This window comes from Onychostruthus taczanowskii, unplaced genomic scaffold (genome assembly GCF_017590055.1).
Source record: "Onychostruthus taczanowskii isolate IOZ18803 unplaced genomic scaffold, ASM1759005v1 scaffold106, whole genome shotgun sequence".
NCBI classification, from domain to species: domain Eukaryota; kingdom Metazoa; phylum Chordata; class Aves; order Passeriformes; family Passeridae; genus Onychostruthus; species Onychostruthus taczanowskii.
The window spans coordinates 426,865-453,238 of record NW_024497186.1 but is presented as its reverse complement, the minus strand read 5'-3'; the positions used below and the strand labels follow the sequence as shown (position 1 = coordinate 453,238).

The 26,374-nt window shown below is 51.4% G+C and overlaps 2 protein-coding genes and 1 non-coding gene across 3 annotated transcripts; 2 read left to right on the top strand and 1 right to left on the bottom strand.

The window, feature by feature from the left end:
• Positions 1–77: 77 nt before the first annotated feature.
• On the top strand, positions 78–13,322 carry LOC121341470 (calcium/calmodulin-dependent protein kinase type IV-like). The gene is made up of 11 exons (XM_041414967.1): positions 78–175; positions 3,025–3,103; positions 3,397–3,459; positions 6,521–6,603; positions 6,681–6,753; positions 7,801–7,891; positions 7,984–8,058; positions 9,251–9,326; positions 10,332–10,458; positions 11,709–11,861; positions 12,903–13,322. Exons 1-11 carry the CDS (start codon positions 78–80, stop codon positions 13,320–13,322), a joined length of 1,338 nt encoding a protein of 445 aa, XP_041270901.1.
• A 3,555-nt stretch (positions 13,323–16,877) lies between these two features.
• Positions 16,878–25,049, top strand: PWWP3A (PWWP domain containing 3A, DNA repair factor). Its single transcript, XM_041416674.1, has 13 exons — positions 16,878–16,994; positions 17,762–17,804; positions 18,408–18,497; positions 18,930–19,021; positions 19,269–19,339; positions 19,968–20,876; positions 21,371–21,484; positions 21,835–21,905; positions 22,349–22,425; positions 22,899–22,959; positions 23,215–23,290; positions 23,552–23,602; positions 23,747–25,049. The coding sequence occupies exons 3-13, from the start codon at positions 18,441–18,443 to the stop codon at positions 24,127–24,129; spliced, it is 1,962 nt and encodes a 653-aa protein (XP_041272608.1). The 5' UTR covers positions 16,878–16,994; positions 17,762–17,804; positions 18,408–18,440; the 3' UTR covers positions 24,130–25,049.
• Positions 25,050–26,151: 1,102 nt separating this feature from the next.
• TRNAF-GAA lies at positions 26,152–26,224 on the bottom strand. Its single transcript has one exon. It is a non-coding gene; the product is annotated as a tRNA-Phe (tRNA).
• Positions 26,225–26,374: the final 150 nt, after the last annotated feature.

The window sequence follows — 26,374 nt, the reverse complement described above, 5'->3', positions numbered from 1 at the left end:
GTGAGGCGGGGGGGCTGCGGCGATCCATGCCGGGGTCTCCCCAGCAGCTGGAGGCAGCTCGCAGCCCCCAGCCCACCATGCCGTCCTCCAAGAGCGAGAGCGACTTCTGGATCGATGGATCCCACCGGGAGGCGGCACTGGAAGATTTCTACATCGTGGGCCCCGAGCTGGGACGGTACCGGGCGGGGAGAGCGAACAGGGAGGGGCTGGGAGGGGCAGGAGCCCCCCGGGTGTTGGGAGCGGGTCCTGGTTGGGACAGGGTGGGGAGAGGGCTGGAGGGAGGCAGGAGGGATGGAGGGATGTGGGGAGGGGTGAGGAATACAGAGGGGATGGATTGGGGAGGTGGAGGGATTTGGGGGAGGGGGATGAAGGGGAATGGAGGGTGAAGGGATGCAGGAAAGGATGCAGGAAGGGAGGGACAGATACAAAAGGGATGGACGGATGTGGGAGGAATGGATGAGGAGGGATGGAAGAACGGAGGGATGCAGGAAGGGGTGGACAAGCAGGAGAGAAGGATGGATGCAGAAGGGCTGTGGAAGGATGGATGAGGGGATGGATGGTGACAGACCCTCCCCTCTGGCACTTGGCCTGTGCTGTGATGCTGCAGCCAGGGTCTGGCAGCACTCACTGGGGGTTTGCAGGTTGGACCGGGGGTCCCTGGGGGTGTGGAGATGGATATTCCTCATTCCATGGCATCATGGGGAGACCCATCTCTCCTCTGAGCACCCCAAGGCTTTGGGGGTGGGCGATGAGGGTCCTGCCTGCAGCAGCCCCCTACAAAGGCCAGGCAGTGCCAGCCTCCACAGAGCCTGAATTCCCAGCTCTGGGTTTGGCTTGGAGAGCCCATCTGAGGGCTGTGATCCCGGTGCCCCTCAGGCAGGGGGTGCCAGGGGGTGCCAGGAGGCTGTGCTGGCAAGGCTGATGATCCCATTTGTGGGGGCTCTGGGCTGTGCCGGGGGGGAGGCAGCTTGGCCTAGGAACCCTGGCTCTGAACAGGGGGATTTGGTGGCTCAGGCTGGACCAGCCCCAGCTGCCTCAGGGTTTCCATCCTCAGAGAATCCTGCAAAGCAGCAGTTTTGGTGAAAGCAGGAATTTAAGGGTTTGTATCAAGGTGTGGTCACATCAGCCCAGGGTTTGGCAGCACCCAGCCCTGCACAGAGGGATGTAGGACAGGAGGACAGGCCTGGAGCCCCTGGAATCCATCCATCCATCCATCCATCCATCCATCCATCCATCCATCCAGTTTCAGCACCAGACTTAAATCAAACTGGTCTCAGTCCTGGAGCCACCCGCTCTCGGCACGTTGGGATCTGGGTGGGATTTGGGCTGCTGGGAGCCCACTCCCCATGCACAGCTCTCCCTTAGAGCCTCTCCTGGCAAGGCTGGACCCAGCTCCGGCTGGGAATCTCCGGGGAGCAGGAGAGGGATGGAGGGAACCGCGTAGGGATGAGGGGACAGCAGGGAGGACCCAACCCGGGGCTGCTCCCGACTCTCACACCGGCCACACATTCCAGGCTCTCAACAAACCCCATCGTTCGACATTTTCCAGTTCATCTGGAAAGCAAATGCAATTATCTCCCGTCGCAGGCAAGGCTGATTGGGGATATTTATTTGAGGCCTTGAGCGGCGGCTGCGGGGGCCGGGGGCCGAGGTGTGGCGAATTCCGGCAGCGCTGCCCTAATTGGGGACGCGTGAGGGGCAGCGCCGCGGGCACAGCGGGCACAGGAGCCACCCCGAGTCCTCCTAAACGCCGAGCCGAGCGCTCCTAAATGATCTCGTTAGCGGCGGGAATCAGGCTGGGAATTGTCCGTGCGGAAAAATGTAGAGGGAGGGTGAGAGGCGACAGATCCCGGCTGGGATTCAGCTGTGGACAGGGGGTGGAGGGTCCTGCCCCGTGACCAGCCCAGCTGGGAAATTCCAAGAATAGCCTCGTGGCTTCTCCCGTTGGAAGAGAGCTGTTGTGGCGGTCGCAGCGGCGGCGATGCCGTTTTGGGGTCAAATTGCAGCTTTTTGCCCTTTTTCCTGAGCTGGAGCAGGTGGTGGCCGCCCCTCCCCTCCCAGCTGTAACAATTCGTTTCCAAATCGCTTTTTATCTGTAAACTGAAGTTTCGTGGAGAATGTTTGGCAAAAGGGAGGAAATGTTTTGGATCTGGGCGGGGCTGCGGCTCGTGGATCCCGCAGCATCCCGGACCACGCTGGTACCCGGCGCTGCCGTTGCCATGGGAACGCCGTTCCCAACTTCAGCCGGATGAGTTGCAAAATCTCCTCTGGGTTTGAAGACAAATCTCTCTTCCAGGAGAGCCCCCGGGGCTCCCTGCCGGGGTGTTGGTGGGCTCAGGGGAGGTTTCGGTGTGAAATCGGTGCTTTTGGGGATCTGATCTTGCCGGGCAGCTCCAGGCACAGCCTGAGCTCCGTCCCAGAAGGCGGCGGAGCCAAAACGGGTAAAACTTGGCCGATTACTCGGGGGCAGGAATTAATCTGCCGGGCAGGGAGACGGAATTGCAAATGAGCCCCGGAACGGCCGGGGGCGCTGGGCTGATTTCACCGTCCGGCGCTCAGGAAACGCGATTAACTGGAGCTGAGATCGCCCTCGGCCGCGGGGTCCCCGTGTCACCCGCGGCGGTCTCACCTGGCGGGGATGGGCTGGGATGGGGCCCCGGCAGTGTCGCTGTCGCTGTCCCCGGCTGTCGCTGTCGCTGCGAGCGGGGACACGGCGGCTCCGTCCCGTCGTGAAAGCCGCTTAAGGATTTAAACCCCCTGTAGAACTCGGGTTGAATTAAAATAGCCTCAGCCAGGAAAGCCGGGAAGGACGCGGGAGGGGGTGCAGGAAGGGGAGGGGTACAGGAGGGGAATTCAGGAATGGGGGGATGCTGGAGGAGGGAGATCCATGAAAAGCAGAATCCGTGAAGAGTGGGATCCACTCTGAGCTCCCAGGGCCTGGCACTGCCAAAGGTGCTGGTGGGGGGCACAGGGGGAGCGGGACCCCCAGCTCTGTGCCAGCCTCACGTCCCCTCTGCCCTCCAGGGGAGCCACCTCGGTGGTGTTCAGCTGCCAGGAGAAGGGCACGGGAGCTCCCTACGCTGCCAAGATCCTGAAGAAAACGGTGAGTGGGGCAGGGGATGGGCAGGGGGAGCAGCAGGGAGCTGGGGGGAGGGCTGGTGGTCTCTCCTCCCCTGCCCCTTGGCACCAGGATGGGTGAGGGGCTGGTACCAGGCATCGATCCCACAATTTGGGGGTCCCACATGGACAAAAGCGCTGGGATTTGGGGCGGGGGAGGGCTCTGGGACAGACATGGAATTGTGCAGGGTGTGATGTGGGGGTCTCTGCGTGGTGGGGAGCCAGAGGCAGGCCTGGCAGCGCAGGTGACACGAGCTCTGCACGGGCTCTGCTTCCCAGATCGACAAAAAGATCGTGAGGACGGAGATCGGGGTCCTGCTGCGGCTCTCGCACCCCAACATCGTGAGTAGGGCCCTGGTGACACAGCTGCCACCCCCCTTTGGGTCGGGTCCACGGCTGCTGGGGGTGGGTTTGCCCTTAACTCAGCCTGGTGCTGAGGGAAGGGCTGGAATGTCCTTGTCCTCACCCTGTCTTGGTGCAGGGATGAAGGCAGCACCCCGTGGAAAACCCTGCCTGCCCCCCGTGTCCCCTCCTGCACCCCGTGTCCCCTCCCTGCACCCCATGTCCCCTCCCTGCCCCCCGTGTCCCCTCCCTGCCCCTCTGACAGCATCCAGGTGATTCCCCTCTCCCTGCCACATGAAATTCCTGGTCCTTGCAGCTCCTTTGAGCTCTGATATCCAAGGCCAAGGACCCCCTCCCCCGTCCTCCCCCTTCCCACAGCTTGGGATTGAGATTTCCACCAGGGAGGCAATTTCCATCGAGGAGATCAAATGAATCCCACGGAAAATTGCCTGTCTGTAATGAATCCTGCCAGGGGAGATAAAAGAGGAGGCCAGGGCCGTGGGGCTGGAGCTGTGTCCGGCCTGCTCAGCACTCCAGGGATAACAGGAGCGGGGCTGGAGCAGATCTAATCCAGCCAGGGCCAGCAGAGCCCCTCTGGAATGCCAGGGGCTGGGGGGCTCCGTGCCCCCCACGTCCCAAAAAAGCTCATTCCCGACTGCGTGATTCCACTGGGAAACTGCAAAAGGATCAGGAGAACACCTGAGTTAAGGAAATGACACGGAAAAGCCACCTGGGATCTGCTGTGGGACTGAGGGCTGGGACAGGCCCTGAGCACAATCCAAACAGGAGCATGTTGGGACATCTCTGGGACATTGTCGGGACATCACTGGGACATTGTCTTGCCATTTCCCAGGCTGCAGCATCCCTCAAACCCTGGGCACGGCTGCTCCTAGCCTATCCCATCCTCAGAGCTTTGCTCTCTGGAGAAGCCCAAAACTTTCCTTCCAAGAGATGAAGCCAAGAGAAATCCCAAACATCCCGAAAACAGATAAAGAGGTCAAAGCACTGGGGACAGGTTGTCTCTAAACCTCTCAGCCAGCTCGACTTGGGCCCGTTTTGGGGTATTTCAGTGGTTTTGGGGCAATTTGGTGCTTCAGCCTCTTCCATGGAGACATTTCCCCCATCCCAGGACATCTGGGCAGACGCTGGGATGAGAGCCAGGATGGGAATCACACACTTGGAGCAGCCCAGGTGGATGGGAAGAGGCTCCTCTCTGATGTGTTATCAAGAACAGCACAGAAAATCCAATTTCCTCCCTCCCCTCTGCAGGCAGCAGCTCCTCAGAGCCACAGAGGAGGATCCAGCCCGTTGGAATACTTAAATCCCCGAGCTTTCCGTGGGGTTCTGCTCATCCCAGGTTCAAGTGATGTTTGAAGAGGAGCTGCTCTGCTCCATTATTGACGCCGGCGCCGCTATCGTGCGGCACCGACCTCGGCAGCAGCTGATAATAGGATTGTAAACTTTTGAAGTTAATAGGAAAATTATAGTGCTCCGTGTATTATTATAATGCAATAAGCTGCCACATAGTGTCTCTCACCCCGCAGGGGATCACGGCTTGTCACCCAGCCTGGGAAGGGAATGATTAAAGCCCCATGAAATTCGCAGTGTCACAAAAGTCTTAAGAAGCATGAAATTCTTGGGTTTCCATTTTTGTTAAAAAAAAAAAAAAAAAAAAGGAAAAATTGCATTTGGACGTCGCTTGAAGAGAGAGAATTGTTAATTCTAGATGGGCTGTGGAGGCACAAAGGGCTCGTGTGGGAGCCAAAGCACAAAAAGTCAGGAGGAAAACACGGGTTTGGTGCTTCTGCTGCAGAACAGCCCAAGGGACATTTCCAGAACCTTGATCCCAGAGTGGCCGTGACCTTGCAGGGTGTCTGGCTCTCCCTCACCCCATCCCAGGTGTGCAGGATCAGGATCCATCCCGTGGGATGCAGCTGGAGTCACTCCCACACCACAGGGCTGGATGGAGGCTCCGAGGTGTCCATGGAGCTGCAAAATTCCAATGCTCTCAAGGAGCTCCTCTGAGAAACAAGCTCGGAGATGGGAAGAGGGTCAGGGCTCTGCACATTCCCAGATTCGTCTTTAATCCCTGTTAAGTGAGCAGGGCTGCTGCAAAGAGTTCAGAAAATTCAGGTGAAAACAAATCAAGAGTGGGGAAAAACCGAACAAACAGAGGAAGGAAATCTTTGCCCTGGAATAACCCTTTCCACTCTCCCTGGTGGCCAAAGTCTCCCAGCACAGCCAGGATGCATTCCTGCATCCCATATCCCACATCCCTCATCCTACATCCCATATCCCATATCTCATATCCCACATTCCACATCCCATATCCCACATCCCTCATCCTACATCCCATATCTCATATCCCACATTCCATATCTCACACCTCACATCCCATATCCCACATCCCATATCTCACATCCCACATTCCATATCTCATATCCCACATCCCATATCTCATATCTCACACCTCACATCCCATATCCCATATAGCACATCCCATATCTCACATCCCATATCCCATATATCACATCCCATATCTCATATCCCATATTCCATATTCCATGCACCCAAAACCCACATCTCACACTTCACATCCCATATCCCACACCCCACATCCCACATTCCACATCTCATATTCCACACCCCACGTCCCATATCCCATATCCTACACCCCACATCCCATACTCTACACCCCACATCTCACATCCCGTATCTCATATCCCACATCCCTTTTTCCCACACTTCACATTCCTCATCCCACACCCCACGTGCCATACTCCACACCTCACATCCCATATCCCACATCCCATATCCCACACCTCACATCCCTCATCTCACATCCCATATCTCACACCCCACCCCCCACATCCCATATTCCACACCTCACATCCCATATCTCATATCCCACATCCCATATCTCATATCCCATATCTTATATCCCATATCCCACCCCCCACATCCCATATTCCACACCTCACATCCCATATCTCATATCCCACACCTCACATCCCACATCCCACACCCCACACCCCAAAATCCCTCCTGTCACCCTTTCCAGATCAAGCTGAAGGAGATTTTCGAGACGCCCTCGGAGATCGCGCTGGTGCTGGAGCTGGTGACGGGGGGAGAACTCTTTGACAGGTACAGACGGGCTCTGGGGGGTGGATCCTGCGAGGAGGAGGAGGATGGAGGGGGCTGAAGGCTCCGTGTGCCCGCAGGATCGTGGAGAGGGGGTTCTACAGCGAGCGGGATGCGGCGCACGTGGTCAAGCAGATCCTGGAGGCTGTTTCGGTAACGTGGCCCTGGGGACAGCCCGGTGAGGGGGGGCTTGCGGGGGCTGCAGCCAAATATCCCTGGGGAGAAGGGCCTGGAGCTGCCCCCCTCCCAAATATCCCTGGGGAGAAGGGCCTGGAGCTGCCCCCATCCCAAATATCCCTGGGGAGAAGGGCCTGGAGCTGCCCTCAACCCAAATATCCCTGGGGAGGGGCACCCAGAGCTGCCCCCATCCCAAATATCCCTGGGGAGAAGGGCCTGGAGCTGCACTGATCCTCACCCCAAATAACCCCTGGGGAGAGGGGCCAGAGCTGGCCCCCATCCCAAATATCCCTGGGGAGAAGGGCCTGGAGCTGCCCCCATCCCAAATATCCCTGAGGAGAGGCACCCAGAGCTCTGATCCCAAATATCCCTGGGGAGAAGGGCCTGGAGCTGCCCTCACCCCAAATATCCCTGGGGAGAAGTGCCCGGAGATGCCCCCATCCCAAATATCCCTGGGGAGAAGGGTCTGGAGCTGCACTGATCCCAAATATCCCTGAGGAGAAGCACCCAGAGCTGCCCTCAACCCAAATATCCCTGAGGAGAGGTACCCAGAGTTCTGATCCCAAATATCCCTGGGGAGAAGTGCCTGGAGATGTCCCCATCCCAAATATCCCTGAGGAGAGGCACCCAGAGCTCTGATCCCAAATGTCCCTGGGGAGAAGTGCCCGGAGATGCCCCCACCCCAAATATCCCTGGAGAGGGGCACTCAGAGCTGCCCCCATCCCAAACATCTCGTTTGTCCACTTGCCCTTGGCCTTCCAAAGGCACCACTGGGAGAAGATGGATCTGCTCTTAGCGGGGATGAAGAAGAGGAAGGAGGAAGGTCAGGGCCGCTCTGCATCCCAGAGTTTCCATGGCAACAGGAGGGTTTAAAAACCAGGAACTCCCAGCTGGAAACGGATCCACCACAGTGGTGGCTGGTCCCAAGTTTGTCACAGGTCCCCGGTCGCTGCTGCCACCTCCCAAATTCTGTCTGAGGCCGTTCCCTTCCTTTTCACAGCCCACTTTTCCTCTTTTTTGCAGTATTTGCACCAGAACGGGGTCGTGCACCGGGACCTGAAGCCGGAGAACCTGCTCTATGCAGACCTGTCCCCCGATGCTCCCCTCAAAATCGGTGGGTTGGGGAGCTGCCCGGGGGTCCTGGCACGGGAGGGGATCCCAGTGCCCATCCCTGATGGCACTGCCACTCCCTTGTGTCCCTGCAAGGTGACTTTGGGCTCTCCAAGATCGTGGATGAGCAGGACACCATGAAAACCGTGTGTGGGACACCGGGGTACTGCGGTGAGCCGGAGGGGAACGGGGAGGGAGGGACCCCTGGGGAGAGGAAAATTGGGAGGGAGGGAGGGAGGGAGGGAGTGGGAGAGGGAGGGAGGGAGGGAGGGACAATGTGGGGAGAGGAAAACTGGGGTGGGAGGGAGAGAGGGACAATGTGGGGAGAGGAAAATTGGGGTGGGAGGGACATTTTTGGGAGAGGAAAATTGGGAAGTAGAGAGGGAGGGGGAGGCATTCTGGGGAGAGGAAAACTGGGGAGGGAGAGAGAGACATTGTGGGGAGACAAAAATCGGGGTAGGGGGAGAGAGGGACAATGTGGGGAGAGGAAATCTGGGGAGGGAGGGAGAAAAAGAGGGACAATCTAGGAAGAGGAAAATTAGGGAGGGAGAGAGAGAGACATTTTGGGGAGAGAAAAATTGGGAAGTAGAGAGGGAGGGAGGGATATTGTGGGGAGAGGAAAATTGGGGAGGGAGAGAAAGAGGGACAATCTGGGAAGAGGAAAATTGGGGAGGGAGGGACATTGTGGGGAGAGGAAAACTGGGGCGAGAGGGACATTTTCAGGAGAGGACAATTGGGAGGGAGGGAGGGACATTTTGGAGACAGAAAATTGGGGTGGGAGAGACATTCCAGGGGGTTTTCCCTGCCTGAGGCCAGGCACAGCTCAGTGCAGGAATAGCTGGGGCTGTGCCACATTTATCCCTTTTCCTCCATTTATCCCTTTTTCTCCCCATTTATCCCCTTTCCTGCATTTATCCCCTTTCCTCCCCATTTATCCCTTTCCTCCCCATTTATCCCTTTTCCTGCATTTATCCCCTTTCCTCCCCATTTATCCCTTTTCCTCCCCATTTATCCCTTTTTCTCCCCATTTATCCCTTTTCCTCCCCATTTATCCCTTTTCCTCCACATTTATCCCTTTTCCTCCCCATTTATCCCCTTTTCCTCCCCATTTATCCCTTTTTCTCCCCATTTATCCCTTTTTCTCCACATTTATCCCCTTTCCTCCCAATTTATCCCCTTTCCTCCCCATTTATCCCTTTTTCTCCCCATTTATCCTTTTTTCTCCCCATTTATCCCCTTTCTCCCTATTTATCCCCTTTCCTCCCCATTTATCCCTTTTCTCCCCACCTGCAGCTGCCCAGGGTGGTTTTCTCCACCGGAACCCCCCCACGGGTGTGTTTGACCCCCCAAATTTTCCTTCCAGCCCCCGAAATCCTGCACGGGTGTCCCTATGGACCAGAGGTGGACATGTGGAGCGTGGGTGTCATCACCTACATCCTGTGAGTGTCACAGCCAGGGGACACAGCGGGGTGGCTTTGTCCCCTCTGTCCCTGCCACAGGGGTGTTGAATTTTCCAGGGTCCCCAGGACGAAGGAGGAAATGAGTGAACTGAGTCTATGTTTTTAGAAGGCTAATTTATTATTTAATATTATATATTATATTATTTTCTATTATTGTTTTATATGTTTTAATATTAAAATTTAGTATTATTTTATATTATTTTCTATTATTATTTTATATTGTTTTAATATTATAATTTTATATTATTTTCTATTATTTTCTATTAATATTTTCTATTGTTTTAATATTATAATGTTTTAATATTTTATATTATTTTCTATTATTATTTTATATTGTTTTAATATTATAATTTTGTATTATTTTTATATTATTTTCTATTATTATTTTCTATTGTTTTAATATTATAATGTTTTAATATTTTATATTATTTTCTATTATTATTTTATATTGTTTTAATATTATAATTGTGTATTATTTTTAAATTATTTTCTATTATTATTTTCTATTGTTTTAATATTATAATTTTGTAATATTTTATATTATTTTCTATTATTATTTTTATTGTTTTAATATTATAATTGCGTATTATTTCTATATTATTATTTTATAATACTTCTATTATTTTTACATTAAATAAATAAATACTACACTGAAACTATACTAAAGAATAGAGAAAGGATACAGACAGAAGGCTTAACAAGAATGAGAATGAAAACTTTTTCCAGAGTCCCGACACAGCTGGCTGTGATTGGTCATTAAATAAAAACAATTTCCATGAAATGAATCAAACAACGGGTAAACAACACCCCAAAGCAGCAAAACGCAGCGGAAACAATCAGATAATTACCGGTTTCATTTTATTCTCTGAGGCTTCTCAGCTTCCCAGGAGAAGAAATCCTGGCGAAGGGATTTTTGGGGAAGGTGACAGTGACAGGGGGGTGGCAGGGCTGGTGGCACGGCGTCCCACGGCTCTGTGCCCCCAGGCTCTGCGGCTTCGAGCCCTTCTTTGACCCGCGGGGGGATCAGTACATGTACGGCCGCATCCTCACCTGTGACTACGAGTTCGTGTCCCCCTGGTGGGACGAGGTGTCCCCCAACGCCAAGGATCTGGTGAGTGAGGCACAGCTGGGCCTGGGACACTGCCATGTTTATTTATTTCATTTAGTTTGAATTCTTATTTTATTTAATGCTTTGTTTTCTTTTCTTTTAAATGGGATTTTATTTTAAATTTGAATTTTATTTTAATTTATTTTATTTTATACTTTATACTTTATACTTTATTTTAATTCATTTTTATTTTATTTACTTCATTTTACTTCTCTTCTCTTGTCTTCTCTTGTCTTCTCTTGTCTTGTCTTCTCTTCTCTTCTCTTCTCTTCTCTTCTCTTCTCTTCTCGTCTCTTCTCGTCTCTTCTCGTCTTCCTTGCTTTATTGTTATTTATTAATGTATTTGTTTTTATTTTATACTTTATTTTATTTTACTTTCATTTATTTTTATTTTACTTTACTTCCTTTCTCTTCTCTTCTCTTCTCTTCTCCCTTCCTTTATTATCATTTATTAATGTATTCGTTTTTATTTTATACTTTATTTTATTTTACTTTCATTTATTTTTATTTTATCTTACTTCTCTTCCCTTCTCTTCTTCTCTCCCTTTCTTTATTGTTACTTATTAATTTATTCAGTTTTATTTATTTCTTCCACATGTTTATAATTTCTTTTATGATTTCATTTTCATCCCTTTATTTATTAATTACTTTATTTATAACATGGTGATTGTTTATTTTATCATTTCATTTTATCCATTTATTTATTAACTCTTTTAATTATATTTATTTATCACATTTTAGTATTGATTTATTTCTTTATGATTATATGTTTATGTATTTATGGCAAGTTTTCATTTATTTATTACAAATTTTGATTCATTTATTTATCACTATTTGCATTATTGGTTTCACTTATTTTATGATTTTATTTTTATCTATTTATTGCACTTGTTTATTTCTTTTCATTTATTAACCACATTTTTTATTTCATTATTTTATTTTCACGTATTTACTACACATATTTATCTAATAAAATTAATTTATTCCCCACACATTTCTATTAATGATTTATTTTTCCACGTGAATTCATTACTTATTTATTTATTTATTATGATGTACTCTTGCTTTCTTTAATTTCCTTTATTTATTCCTTATTTTTGAAGATTGATTTTCTGATTAATTTTGCTTCTTTCTTTATTCTTTATTCTTATGATCGATTATATGATTTACTATAATATATATAATATATTTATTATAAATATTTATTCTTTTACCGTGAGTTACTTGGCAATGACAAAACTTGGTGCTTTCAGGTCAGAAAATTGATCGTTTTGGATCCCCAGAAGAGGCTGACGGTCCAGCAGGCCCTGCAGCACCCCTGGGTCACCGGGAAAGCGGCGAAATTCGCTCACATGGACAGCACGCAGAGGAAACTGCAGGAATTCAACGCCAGGAGGAAACTGAAGGTCAGGGGGGACCCCCGGCGCCGTCGGGGACGTGGGACAGCACAGCCAGGGGACAACTGTCCCCAGCCACGGCCGGGAAGGGCAGAACGCTGCCAGCAGCCTCTTGGAGTTCGCAGCAGTGTCAGGGGATTTTTGGGATGGATTTTAGGGAAAGGTTCCTCTCACTGAGGGTGCTGGGCACCGAATTCCCTCAATCCCGGCCCCGAGGCTGCCAGAGCTCCGGGAGGTTGGGGTGGGATTGTTTGGGACAGCACAGGGAGGGGACACCTGTCCCCAGCCACCTGGAAGGGCAGAACGCTGCCAGCACCCTCTTGGATCCTGAGGGACAGTCTGGGGATTTTTGGGATAGAATTTAGGGGAAGGTTCCCCCCACCGAGTGTACTGGGCACCAAATTCCCTCAATCCTGGCCCCGAGGCTGCCGGAGCTCCAGGAGGTTGGAGTGGGATTGTTGGGATGGGATTGTTGGCTTGGGATTGTTGGGGTGGGATTTTGGGGGTAGGATTGTTGGGGTGGGATTGCTGGGGTGGGATTTTGGGGGTAGGATTGTTGGGGTGGGATTGCTGGGGTGGGATTTTGGGGGTAGGATTGTTGGTTTGGGATTGTTGGTTTGGGATTGTTGGGGTGGGATTGTTGGGCTGTTATTGTTGGGTTGGGATTTTGGGGGAAGGATTGTTGGTTTGGGATTGTTGGGGTGGGATTGTTGGGCTGTTATTGTTGGGTTGGGATTTTGGGGGTAGGATTGTTGGTTTGGGATTGTTGGTTTGGGATTGTTGGGGTGGGATTGTTGGGCTGTTATTGTTGGGTTGGGATTTTGGGGGAAGGATTGTTGGGCTATTATTGTTGGGTTGGGATTTTGGGGGAAGGATTGTTGGTTTGGGATTGTTGGGGTGGGATTGTTGGGCTGTTATTGTTGGGTTGGGATTTTGGGGGTAGGATTGTTGGGGTGGGATTGTCAGGGCGTCCTGGGCCAGGCCAGGATTTGGGCTGGGTGATCCCCTCCGAACATCCCACAATTCCCTGATTCTCTCCCTCTCTCCCAGGCTGCCATGAAAGCCGTGGTGGCCTCCAGCCGCTTGGGCAACCACGGCCACCACGACTGCTCCCGCAGTGGCCGCGGCCAGGGCGGGGCCCGGGGCCTGGCCCAGCCTGAGGCCACCGGCGGCCCCGAGGCCAGCGCAGGCCTCAGCACAGGCCTCAGCGCAGGCCTCAGTGCAGGCCTCAGCGCAGGCCTCAGCACAGGCCTCAGCGCAGGCCTCAGTGCAGGCCTCAGCACAGGCCTCAGCGCAGGCCTCAGCGCAGGCCTCAGCGCGTTCCCGAGTGACCGCCCTGCCGTGGCCCCAGTGGCCATGTTCCAGAGTGACCACCCCGCCGTGTTCCAGAGTGACCACCCCCCCGTGTTCCAGAGCGACTGCCCCGCCGTGGCCCCGGTGGCCGTGCCAGGGGCTGGCTGTGACGGTTAACGGGCCCGGTGACACCACCCAGCCTTGGCCGCTCCCGAGATCCCCCAGAGCCGGTCTGGGCTCGGGACATCCTCGTGTCGTGTCCTGCGAGCCCCCGGTCGCTGTCCCTGTGTCTGTGCCCGCCGGCTGAGGGGATGAGGCGGTGACTTTTCTTCCCACTCTGCAGCAGTTCGGGCCGCTGTGGCTTGGGAGAATCCCCAAAAACGAGGCACAAAGAGGATTTTTCCCACCTTTCCCTGCAAAGGCAGCGAGTTGTCTTTAAGGGGTTCTTGTAAATAATCCTAAAGGGTTTTTTTTTAAATTTTTCTGGCGTAGCTGTGGCATGTCCAGCGCTGTCACCAGCCCAGCTGTGGGGCTGCTGCTGTGTTAGGAGGGGTTTTAGGAGCCTTTGACCCCAAATGTTCGATCCTCTGGAGAACAGCCCGTGCCAGTGCTTCCCTTGTCATTCCCAGGCAGAAGCTGAGCCCTGGGTTGTGGTTTTTTGGGTGTGTTCCCCATCTTCAGCCTTGCTGTGGATGCCTGCTGGTGGTGGTGGGGTGCTCACGGACTGGTCCAGCCTCCCCTTGGCGTTCCAGGTCAGAATTGACACAATTCTAACACAGGAATTTGAATATTGGGAGATTTTGCCACGTAACTGCTGTTCCCTGAGGGAGGTCAGTGAGCTTATACCTTTATTAATTTTTATTTTTTAATGAAATCGGCAGACAAACTTCTTGAAAAGGAATTTTTCTTTTTTTTTAAGGCAGGAAAAAGGATGACTATTTACAGATTTTAATAGAGGGCAAGTAAGCAGACAGCAAAAGCCATATTCCATGTGGGAATTGCAGAGAGCTGGTGGGATCTGCCAGGGCGTGTTCAGGGTAAAAATCCCACCTGGAAGGGAATAAATTTATACAGGAGGTTCACTCCCCCAGGATGGGGGCACAGGATTGAGCAGCTGGGGTGGGAAGGGCAAAAAAACCCCCAAAATTGGATGTTTTGCCAAAGGTGATGCAGCGGTGATGGACCTGAGGGAGACAGAGCAGGGTCAGGAGGGTGAGGTCAGAGCAGGGGGAGGAAAAATAAATTTTGGGTTTAACTCCAACACGAAGAGAAATCAAAATAGCTCCGAGTCAGGATCCACCCCAGAGCTCAGTGGGGTTTGGAGAGCCAAAGACAGAGAGAAATGGGGTGTTCAAGAGGGGTTTGATTGGGAAAAAAATCATGGCTTGGCCAGAGCTGCACTTCTTGAATTTGAGTTGCTCTTTTGTGGGGAAGCAGCTGCCCCAGGGGGAAAGGAAGCCGCTGTTCCCGTGGGACTCTGCAGCACAGGGAAATTCCCCTTTTTCCTTTGCATTTTTGGCAGGAGTTTTTCCCTCTCCTTTTTCTAACCCTGAGGGCTGAGCCTTGCAGGGTGCTCAGCATCCATCCCCGTCCTGGTGTCGTGTCGTGGGACCTCGTTGTTTCCCAGCCCGGGTTTTAAAGACTGTTTTCTATCCTTTGACATGAAATGCTGATTCAAACCCCTCGCAGGACCAGGCTGGCACCCCCAGAGCCTGCAGAGCAGGGAAGAGGCTGAGCAACAGTTGTAGGATCCCCAGGAAAACGGGAATTACACTCGACAAATCAATTACACAAAGTATCTCCAGCAGGAGGAAGGAGGGGGCCTGCAAGAAAAGCCAGAACTGGAGTTTGTCTCTTATTATTCCATATTTAAAGACAGGAAAAATGCACTCCTGGGGGCGAGCCTGGGGAGGTGCATTTTGGGTCTGTTGCTGTTTGCAGAGTGCGTTTGAGTGATTATTTCAGTGTGGTGGTGACAGTTCTGGCAGCCAGGTGTTGATAACCAAGTAGAGACAGTGAATAAAGCATCAATCTCTGAGCGTGGGCTCCCTGGTCACTGTTTTCCTTGGAAAGCTGAAGATTGCCGTGGGATGGGTTGTGTGAAAAGATTTTAAAAGTTTAGTAGTAATAAAGTGGTTATTAAAATAGTAATGTATTTAGAGTAATAAAAATTGGAACAACTGAGATTAGGACAATACGAGACAATAAAAACAAAGAGTTACAGACAGTCCAGGTATCTCTTTCTGGGCAAAATAAGCCCAAAAAAGGACCCACGTTAAGAGAGGATTAACCCTTAAAAGCAACAGCCTGTTGCACATTCACACACCTCATACATGGTGCATGAATTCCATTCAAACACAGGATTCTGTCTGGTCAGTGTCAACTTCTTCCTCTGAATCCTAACAGCATTTTCCTGGCTGAGTGAGGCAGGAAGAAGTTAGTTTATTCTGATAATGGGGCAATAAATTCTCTTTCTCTGAAAGATTTAGGCGTCCTGTGGCTGCTATTTTTTCTTTAGACAAAAAAGTATCCTACATAGCAGAGTTTCTATTTTAACATTATGTTATAACCTAAAACTGTATTTAACACGCTACTTAAGAAAATTAATACAGCAAAGCTTTCTAACACAACACGTAAAATAGTCACGTTAATATTTGCCAAAAGCCAATCATAAAATACTCATTTTTCACACCCAGGGACGCTTTCCAGTGCGTCCCAGGCTGCTCCAAGCCCTGCCCAGCCTGGCCTTGGACACTTCCAGGGATCCAGGGGCAGCCACAGCTGCTCTGGGGATCCCGTTCCAGGAATTTGGATTCTGGGGATCGTATTCCATTCCAGGAATTTGGATTCTGGGGATCGTATTCCAAAAATTTGGATTCTGGGGATCCCGTTCCAGGAATTTGGATTCTGGGGATCGTATTCCAAAAATTTGGATTCTGGGGATCGTATTCCATTCCAGGAATTTGGATTCTGGGGATCGTATTCCAAAAATTTGGATTCTGGGGATCGTATTCCATTCCAAGAATTTGGATTCTGGGGGTCGTATTCCAAAAATTTGGATTCTGGGGATCCCGTTCCAGGAATTTTGATTCTGGGGATCGTATTCCATTCCAGGAATTTGGATTCTGGGGATCGTATTCCATTCCATGAATTTGGATTCTGAGGATCCTATCCCATTCCATAAATTTGGATCTGGGGATCCCGTTCCAGGAATTTGGATTCTGAGGATCCCATTCCATGAATTTGGATTCTAGGGATCCCGTTCCAGGAATTTGGATTCTGAGGATCCCATTCCATGAATTTGGATTCTAGGGATCCCGTTCCAGGAATTTGGATTCTGAGGATCCTATCCCATTCCATGAATTTGGATTCTGAGGATCCCGTTCCATGAATTTTGATTCTGGGGATACCATTCCAGGGATTTGGATGGGATGCGCCTCGGACTGACCCTGCGGGGCTCGGGTAGTGCCACCCGGTGCCCGGTATCCCCCAACCCACGGCCGCGATCGCAGCTCCGCCCAGCCCGAACCGGCACATGACGTCACATCTCCCGGCTATGACGTCACTCGCCCCGTTGCCATGCCGCACCCCGCCCGCCCTCCCCAGACTAGGCGTGGCTTCCGCCCAACTCGCCAATAGAAGGCGTGGTGGGCGTGGCTAAGGCTGCGGCGTGCGCTCTGATCGGCTGAGCCTCGTGTTTTGGCCTCGGCGGGGAGGGCGGGGCGCCAGGCGGCGCTCGCTGATTGGACCGGGGGCAGTGCCGGGCGGTGCGCGCGGCGCATGCGCAGATCCTCATGTGGAGGGCGGCGGCGGCGCGCGCGGGAGGCGGTGTTATCGGGAGCGCGCTCGGTAACGGTGCCCCCTTCCCACCCCCCCAACCCGGGTCTTAAAGCGGGGTCTGGGGGGGACATGAGGGTCTGGGGGCCATCACCGGCACCGGGGCTGTGTGTGGGAATCCCGTCCGTCCTCTGAGCGGGCGAAGCGAGCGGCTCCGTCCTTTGCCTCACTGAGGCGTTTTGGGGGGGTTCCATCCCTCCCCTCACCAGGGAAGGTTGGGGGGGGGCGACACCTCTGAGGGGACCATATTGAGGGGTTCTGTCCCTCCCTTCACCAGGGAAGGTTGGGGAAGGCGGGCGACCCCTGTGAGGGAGGGTATTGAGGGGTCCCGTCCCTCCCCTCACCAGGGAAGGCTGTGGGGGCGACCCCTCTGAGGGGAGGCTGTTCAGGGGTCCCGCTCCTCCCCTCAGCGGGCGCTTGGAGCGTTCCATCCCTCCCGGAGGGGGGGTTTGGGGTGCCGTCCCTTATGGAGGGGTCTCTGGACTGGGGGTCCCGTCCCGTCCCTCCCCTCACGGTTCGGGTTTGGGGGAGGGTCCCGTCCCTCACCGGGTGCGGGATTCTGGGGGGGTCTCTCCCCTCACCGGTTGGGGTTTGGAGGAGGGTCCCGTCCCTCCCCTCACGGTGGGGGGGGTTTGGCCGTCCCGTCCCTCCCCTCACGTGGGTTTTTGGGGCCGGGCGGTTCCCGCTGTCCCCGCTCCGCCTCACGGGGGTCCCGCGCCGGCCCTGCCGCTCCGGGCTCGCTAACGGCCCCTCGTTCCTCCCTCCCTCCGCCGCCGCAGGGCCGCGATCCCGGAGCCCCGGCGATCCCAGCAGCTGGACCTTGTAAGTACAGGAAGATCTTTAGTATGTGGTTTTTTAAAGCCCTTGAGGAAGCCCTGCGGGATCTGAGGCCGCTCTGCTCAGGGTTCTGTTGTAAATCGTGTGTAAAAATTGGGATCAAATGACGTGGAAAAAGTCTACCCAGTGCATTGTTTTTAGGGTGTAGTTCCCTGTTTTCAGGGTTTGGTCGCAGGAAGCTGTGCATTGGGCAGGCCCACGGCTGCGTTGTGTAATTCCTGGGAGTATTTTCCTCACACAGCAAGAGCCACTTGTGCTCCTGGAAATAAGGAATTCATGAATCCTGGGATCGTTTGGGTTGGAAGGACCTAAAGCCCATCCAGTCCCATCCCTTCCACTATCCCAGGTTGCTCCAAACCTTGTCCAACCTTGGACACTTCCAGGGATGGGGCAGCCACAGCTTCTACAGAAAAATAGAATTTAAGATATAATATTAAAGAGAAGCTGCAGGGTGATATCAGTGATCCTGAAGGTAAAACAAAAATGATTGTAGTAATATATTTGATTAAATCCTGTATTTCCTTAAAAAATAAAGACCACAATGGACAAAGGTGGGTGACTCCTTTATTCCTTTTTTTCCCCCCTCAGAACACGTTGCCCTTTTCCACGTGAAGCTCAGCCATGACTGACCAAGAGTTCATTCTGTGCAAGTGGAAGAGGCGTTTGTGGCCAGCCAAGGTAAGGAGGAATGAGGAAATGTTTGTGGAGGTTGCTTGGAACGGAGCAGGAAGGAAGGGAGAGGTCCCAGCAAAACGTGTCTGAACTTGTCTGAGCTGTGGAGATACCAACAGGAAAAATGGAGAGGGCCTGGAGCGATGGGAATAACTTCTCACAGCCTGAGGGCAGCGTTGGATGGGGCATTAGGGAAAAAATCCTCCCTGTGAGGGTGGTGAGGGCCTGGAATGGATTTTCAGAGAAGCCTTGGGACCGTGAAGGAGTCCCTGCCCTTGGCAGGGCTGGGATGGGATTGAAGATCCCTTCCCAGGTCCATCCTGGGATTTTATCATTCCACAATCTTAAAGCTGCTCCCGGGCACTGTCAAGCTGCTCTCAGATAAACGTTTTGCTGTTGGTCAAGATTTTAAATGAAGATTTCTCACTTCTGTTGTAGGTTTTGTGCAAACCTGGAGTTGCTGGGGGCAGTCCTGTTGCCACCACAAAAAGGATGGGATTGAAAGCTGAAATCCTTGGCTTGGAGAAGCAGTTGAGTATCCTTGTTCCTATCACACTTTGGTTCTTAGAGGTTAAAACATAAGGGGAAGAAAGGAATCCTTTTATCTGAAGGTGTCTGGGAGATGGGATCCTGGATTTGACTGCAGAAGGTTTAGCAGTTTAACCCTAGCCAGGACAGGTTGGGGGAGGGAATGGTTGGGGTTTTTGCTGTCTGAGAGCAGTTTTGTGATGCTGGGAGTGTTTTGCTGCCGGTTCCAGTCACCGTTTTGTGTTCCAGGGTCAGTGTGAGCTCTGCAAACATGGTTCCCCTGACGGAGGAGAGGATCAAGGCCATCGCCTCCACCTTGGGTGAGGAGGGAGGGGCCCAAATGTGCTGCTTTGTGTCTTTTCTGGGTGTAAAATACCTGTAGAAACTCAGCCCCAAATGTGCTGCTTTGTGTCTTTTCTGGGTGTAAAATACCTGTAGAAAGTCAACCCCAAATGTGCTGCTTTGTGTCTTTTGTGGGTGTAAAATACCTGTAGAAACTCAGCCCCAAATGTGCTGCTTTGTGTCTTTTCTGGGTGTAAAATACCTGTAGAAACTCAGCCCCAAATGTGCTGCTTTGTGTCTTTTCTGGGTGTAAAATACCTGCAGAAACCCAGCCTAGGGGGATAAAGCTTCTGTATTTCACTTATTTTCTTTTCCCCTTTTCCATAAAGTTGGAAAATGGGTTAAAAATTTATCATTTTCCTCTTTCCTGGGGTGGTTTGTTGGAGGGATGGTGAAGAAATGTGAGTTTCCCTCAAAATGAGGCACTTCCAGCTTGGTCTGTGTGTGTCTCCATCCTTTGCCTTGGGAATTGTGGATGATTTAAGTAGTAAAAAATGCACCTTAAAAGAAACACTACGAGTAACATTTCTTATTTCTTTAGTAATACATTTGTTTATGGTAGAATAATGAGGATCATTTCATTTCTTGAATATTTTTCCTCATCAGAGCAAAAGAAAAGCGTGAGTGAGGCCGTGGAGGAGCTGCAATATCGCTGTTCCCTTAAAATTGCCCTGGATATTCTCCATCAGACTGACTCCAGCAGTCAAATGCCACCTGCAGAAGGACCAAATCCCGAATTTTCCCGGGAGAAATCTGCCCCAGCCACCCCCTCCCAGAGCTTCTTGTTGCGCTCTCGCTTTAAAAAGTTGGAACCTGAGGCTGCCAAGGGAAAAAGAAAACCCCAGAATAACTTCGGGCTGAAGGATGATCCCAAAGCACGCGGCCAGGGAGGTCCTGTGGCTCCAGGGGGGAGTGGAAAAGCACCTGGAAGGGGCACAAGCCCTGCCAGGTGTGGTGCCAGGAACTCGAGTGTGGCACCAGCCCCTGACAGTCACAAGTGCAAAAATCCAGAACCAAAATCGTCACCCAGACAGAGGAAAATCCAACCCAAAATAGGGAATGGAGTCTCCTCTAAGCCAGAGGTTGGAAGAAGTCAGCAAGGAAGGAAAAGATGTAGGGATGATTCCCCCCAGGATCAAGCACAGGTGGCTCCTGAGGAGGGGTCTCCCTCTGTCTCCTCTAAATCTGGCACCGTGGAACCTTCCAGAAAGACAGGAACTCAGCCTGGGAGAACATTCCTGGATTCCTCCTGTGAAACTGCCTCGGACGAGTTGGAGAAAAGCATCAGCAGCGAGAGTGAGAGCCTGGCAAAGCAGCTGCATGGGAGGAGAGAGGCGGAGGGTGGAAAACACCTGGATGGGGCAGGTGTGGCCTCAGGCACAGACAGGAAATGGAGGAACCACCCCGGATCCTCACCTGGGCCTTCTGGTGCCTTCCCTCAGCCTCAGGAGGAGGAAAAGCAGGATCCCTCACACCTGGCTGGGAATAAAGCCCCTGACTCCGAGGAAGATGAAGGTGGGCAAATCCCTTGGGGAAGGGAAACCTTCATCCTGTGTGGGTGGTGAGCGCTGTTACTCACCTTGGAATGTTGCTTTGTTTTTGGGGAAGTGGCTCTTGAATTGCTGCTTTGATTCCTTTTGGTTTCCATTCCTGGGAAGCAGAAATGCTGATGCCTTCAGTGCTGGGGAGGGCTTGGGTGGTGTTTGGGTTGTCTGGAGTTGCTTGGGGTTTTCCATGGAAAGCTGGGGGTTTTTTGAGCTCACACTTGTTTTCCCTTACTGCTCTATGATAAATTGAGATTAAATGTTTTTGAATGAGTAGGTGCAGGGTCCTGAGGCCAGCCCCATTCTTTTCCCCTTTCCCTCTTTTATCCACATGATCAGGGAATTAGGATTCCCTAATTAGAAGTGTGCAGGTGTGTCAGATCCCCTCTAGGTCACACTCAGGTGTGTCTCACCTGCTCTGAAGCTGATCCTGTCCTAATCCCTGGATCCTGGTGCTGTTGGCAGGGCTGGAACTCTCTGGGATGTCTTCCAGGAGAGTTTCCTCAGAAAGCCTCCCTCCACTCTCACCTCTGGCAGATGAAGAGGAGGAAGATTTCCCAAGCGTTCTGTCCCATCGAGGTGAGACATCAGCAGGGCTGAGGCTCTTCCCCTTCTGGGAGCTTCAGTTTGCCTGCAGTCCCTGGAGATTCCAGGAGGGAATCCAGCTGTGTCCAGGCTTGGGATCAAATGCATTTCCTGGGTCCATCAGGCATTTTGCTGCAGAATAAAAAAAAAATCCCTGAAACTGGACAAGGGCCTGGGATTGAAGTTGCTGAGTTTCAGTTCAGGACTCCCTGTGCTGCATTTTGGGGTCACTGTAAAAGCACTGAAGAGAAACTCCTGGAGGAAAAAAAAAAGAAAGGGGCAGCATCTGTCTTGTTTTATTTTTTAAATGTTTTTTAAGGAAAATTTCCCTTCTTTTTCACCAGAACCCAAATTCTTCGAGGAAGGGATGTTGGTGTGGTGCAAGCTGCGGCGGTATCCGTACTGGCCAGCAGTGGTAAGAGCAGCTCCTGCCACCTCACAGCCTGCTGATAAGGAGCAACTCCCAGTTCTGGGGTGACTTTTGCCCTTCCTGGAAGTGTTAAAAGACCTTCCAGTAGAAGCATTTCAAAATCGATAGGAGTCAATTTGTGCTAAAAGCACTCAAAATGTGGTCACTTCACACCTGTTTGTACAGAGCACAGGCCTATCCCAGTTCTTTTATCGTGGAGCAGGACTTTGTTCCCAATTTGCAAAAGAAAGGAGAAGCCCTTTGTGCACTAAAAATACTCCCTTGGGGGAACTGGTTGCTGTTTCCCCTTGAGTTTTTAATATTTGTGTAATAAAGCAAAGTTACAGCAACAGCAAAAATTCAAGTGTGGGTTGTAGTGGGTGATATCCACAGAAAAATATCCCTGCTTTAACAAGATTAGGATGTTTGAGGCTTTATCCTCTCTCCAGGTAAAAACAGTGAAGAGGAAGCACCGGAGGGCCTGTGTGCTCTTCATAGATGGCACCACAAATGAGAAGAAAAAAGGGTAAATGTGGATTTCCATCCCATCCTGAATTTCCAGTCTCTGCTATTCCATGTCCTGTGCCCTTTTCCTGGTGCCAGGGGAGGACAGTCCTCTCCAGGTTGATCTGGGAGGGAGGGGCTGGGGCAGGTGAGGGTTGTAGGTGCTTTGTCATGCTGCAGGTTGAGGCAGCTCCCAGTCCCTGGGAGGAGCTGAGGAGTCAAAAACAAAACAAAGAAAATCCCCTGGCATGCAGCCAGTGTTTTCCTTGTGCTGCCCGAACTTTCTGGAAACACTGGGCTGCCTTTAACTTTTCTCTAAACCAGGTACTTCTCATTTGTTAGAAGATTCCATACTTGCTGTGGAAGTAAAAACCATTAAAATTTGTGCTCCTTAATTCCTTGGGAAATGGGATTTTCAGGGAGAAGCAGAGCTGCAGTAAATCAGCAGGGAAATGGGCCAGTTGAGTTGCACCTCTGACTGTGTTTCTTTAAAAGTTTTTCAGTGTCTCTGAAGAGCCTGAAACACTTTGACTGTGAGGAGAAGCAGAATCTCATTGTGAGTATCCCAGAGATGTGGAACTGCAGGACTTGGGCAAACACAGTGGGAAGTTGAGGATATAAATGGCCAGGGGGGCAGTGTGGGGCTTGGCCCCCTCAAAGCCACTCTCATCCCTGTGACAGCTCTGGCAGGAGTTGTTTTACTGTGAGGAAAAAATTACCATGGACCATTTTTGTCCCCTGCTTGGCATCCTGGGCTGAAACTCTTGGAGAGCTGCTGGATTTGGGACTGAAAATCCTCCTTGTTTTGCAGGAACGAGCCAAGGAGAACTATTCCAGGGAAATCGAGTGGTGCCTCCAGCTGATCCGGGACTATCGGATCCGAGTGGGTAAGGAGGGGCAGGTGACCATGGAATCACCAAATCCCAGCATGGTTTGGGTGGGAAGGACCTTAAACCCCATCCAGTGCCCCCTGCCATGGGCAGGGACACCTTCCACTGTCCCAGGGTGCTCCAAGCCCTGTCCAACCTGGCCTTGGACACTCCCAGCTTCTCTGGGATCTCATCCTGAGATCCAGCAGGAAAAGGGAGCACCAAGCTTTGATTCCTGGGTGACTGGAACTGATCTCAGCCCCTGTTTTGGGTTTTTAGGCTGTCATTCTTTCACTGGATCCTTCCTGGAGTATTTTGCTGCTGATATCAGTAAGTGAATCCATCCCTTTGGGAATTCTCTTGGCTGGGTAAAAACTCCTCTCAGCAATAAAATTCCTTATTTTCTAATGATACGGCTATGGAAAAAAAGCTCTTTGTACATTTAAATATAAATTCTTGTGGTTTCTCTTTCAGGCTACCCAGTGAGGAAAGAGGGATACCAGAGTGTGGTGCAGATAGCATTCCCAAATACAGGGGAGGAAGGGGCTGGACAGTCTTCCTCAGACACCTCCCCCCAGAAACCCCCAAGGAAGCTCCTCCCTGACAGGACCAGAGCTGCCAGGGACAGGGAGAACAAGAAGCTGGTGGAGTTCATAGTGAAGACCAAAGGGGCTGAAGAGCATCTGCTGGGCATCTTGAAAAGTGGGAAACAATCCCGTTGGCTGAAGAAATTCCTGAATTCCAGCCGGTACATGACCTGTGTGGAGACTTACCTGGAGGATGAGGAGCAGCTGGACCTGGTGGTGGGCTACCTGAAGGAGGTGTGTTTTTCTTTCCAGAGAGAGAGAGTTGTTTGATGAACAAATCCTGGGAAGCAAAAAGCTCAAGACTGAGCCAGAGCCTGCAGAGAGCTGAGGAGTGGCCAGGACTGTCCTGGGCCAGGTGTAAATAACAAGTGGTGCTTTGTATAAAACGTGGCATTCTTTGTAAAGCCTGTGTGTATATTCCCAAATCCTCTGCTCCCAGCCCTTGCTGCTTCCATGGCCTCACTGTGTTCAGGATCCACTGGATCCTCATCCATCAGTGCCCTCCTGGGGGGCTGCCAGAGACCCCCAGTGCTGTGCAGAGCTGCTGCTGCTCCACCACTTCCACGTGGGTTCTTTTAGCCAAACACCCGACGTGGGAAGGGATCTTGTCCTGCTTTGTGGTGCCTGGTGGGCTCCTTGCTCCTGCTCAAACCAGGGGGTTCCTGGTGGGGAAGGCTCCAGGGGGTTCCTCCTTCCTGCCTCGTGGATCTCCAAGGGTGGGAAATCAGAGCTGCCACCTGGATGACAAAGATTTGGGTTCTTCTTTTGTTATGACAAGTAAAATTCCGTGGGGAAGGAATCAAGGTTTGCTTAAAAAAAAACCATTTCTTCTAACTGAACCAGTGGAATGCTGGATTATTTCCTCCTCTGAATTTTGGGAGGCTTTTAATTGTCTTTTTCTCGTCTAAATTCCCAATTTAATCCTGCCCAGCTCCCTGCTTACCTTTGGAGCTGTGGCACATGGAAGCAGTGTCACCAAGAACTAATTAATGATGAATAATGATAAATGATACATAAAACCCCCTGATTAGGGTTTCTCTGATAATGAAATGTGATCTCCTTGCTTGTCCAATAAAACCCAAGATGATTTGAAATGAAGAAGTTGAAATTGGGATCCAGATGTCTATCCTGGCTGTAGTAATTATCTGAATATATTTTAATTACACTTTTAATTGCTCTGTGCTCTCTAATGAGTTTTTCCATAGAATCCTTATTCCTGTTATCTCAAGTACCTCAATTATAGGGACAGGCCAGGAAGTGAGGCTTTATTAAAGCCTGTGAGGAGGGATAATTAATTTTGTGGGATAGGATAAAAAATTAATGATGGACTTAACTCAGAGCTGTGAGTGGCACTTTCCCTTTGGAGAGGAGAGGCTGGGGAGGGACTGCCTGCCCCTCATCCCCGTGCTCTGGGGTCATTTGGAGATGGAGTTCAACTTCCCCCTCCTTCACATGAACCCTGTGTTCCCTTCTCCATCCAAACTCCTCCAGTGCTGTTGGGATCCTGCTCCACACAGAAGCAGAACCACCTCACTGCCTTCACTGCAGCTGTGGAATCCTGGAATGGCTGGGGGGGGAAGGGACTTAAAACCCCCCAGCCAGGGGCAGGGACACCTCCTGCTGTCCCTGGGTGCTCCAGCCTGGCCTTGGGCACTTCCAGGGATGATCCTGACCTTGTCCCACCCCCTCCAGTGCTGCCCCCCCGGTACTGGGCACCAGGCTCAGCCTCGCCGTGTACCAATCATGTGGACTTAATAAACTGGGATGAAGTGAATTGTCAACATTTGCTGCTTTTGTTTAATTGTTTTAATCTGTGGTGGGTGGTGCTTCCACCCCAGTGTTACAGCAGGTGAAGATACTTCATCTGATGCATAAAAACGAAGATGATAAAGTAACATCCTGTCTCAGTCTCACATTATTAATCATTGGGAAATAAATTCAATGGGTTTGTTCTTGTGCTTTATTTAAAATGGGCTGACACACACCACCTCTGCTTGTGGTTGTCCAGTGTTAATTAATCCATGTTCCCTCAGCTGTCTCCTCAATGCTCAGTGTAAGATCATTAATTCATATTTATTGTTAATTCATAATTATTTAATATTTATCATTAATCCAGTATTACAGGCCTTTGTCCCTCCCTGTTGTGTGTGTGTGTGTTTCCAGGATATTAAAACAATCAGCTGCTGAGTCTGCGGAGGGGATAACGAGTTCCGAAGCCTCGGGGGTGTTTTGGGGTGAAAACGGCGCTTTTGCAACACCGCTCCCGACCGGGGGAAAAAAAAAAAAAGCTTCTGCCGAAACCCGGGATCGAACCAGGGACCTTTAGATCTTCAGTCTAACGCTCTCCCAACTGAGCTATTTCGGCTGCACGGCCGCGCTCCGCCCCCCCCGCCCGTCACCGCCCCGCCGGGCGGGGGGACACGGGGAGGGACACGAGGGGACACGAGGGGACAGCGGGGCGGGATGTGGGACACGGGACAGGCGGGACACGGGGGCGGGATGTGGGACACGGGGA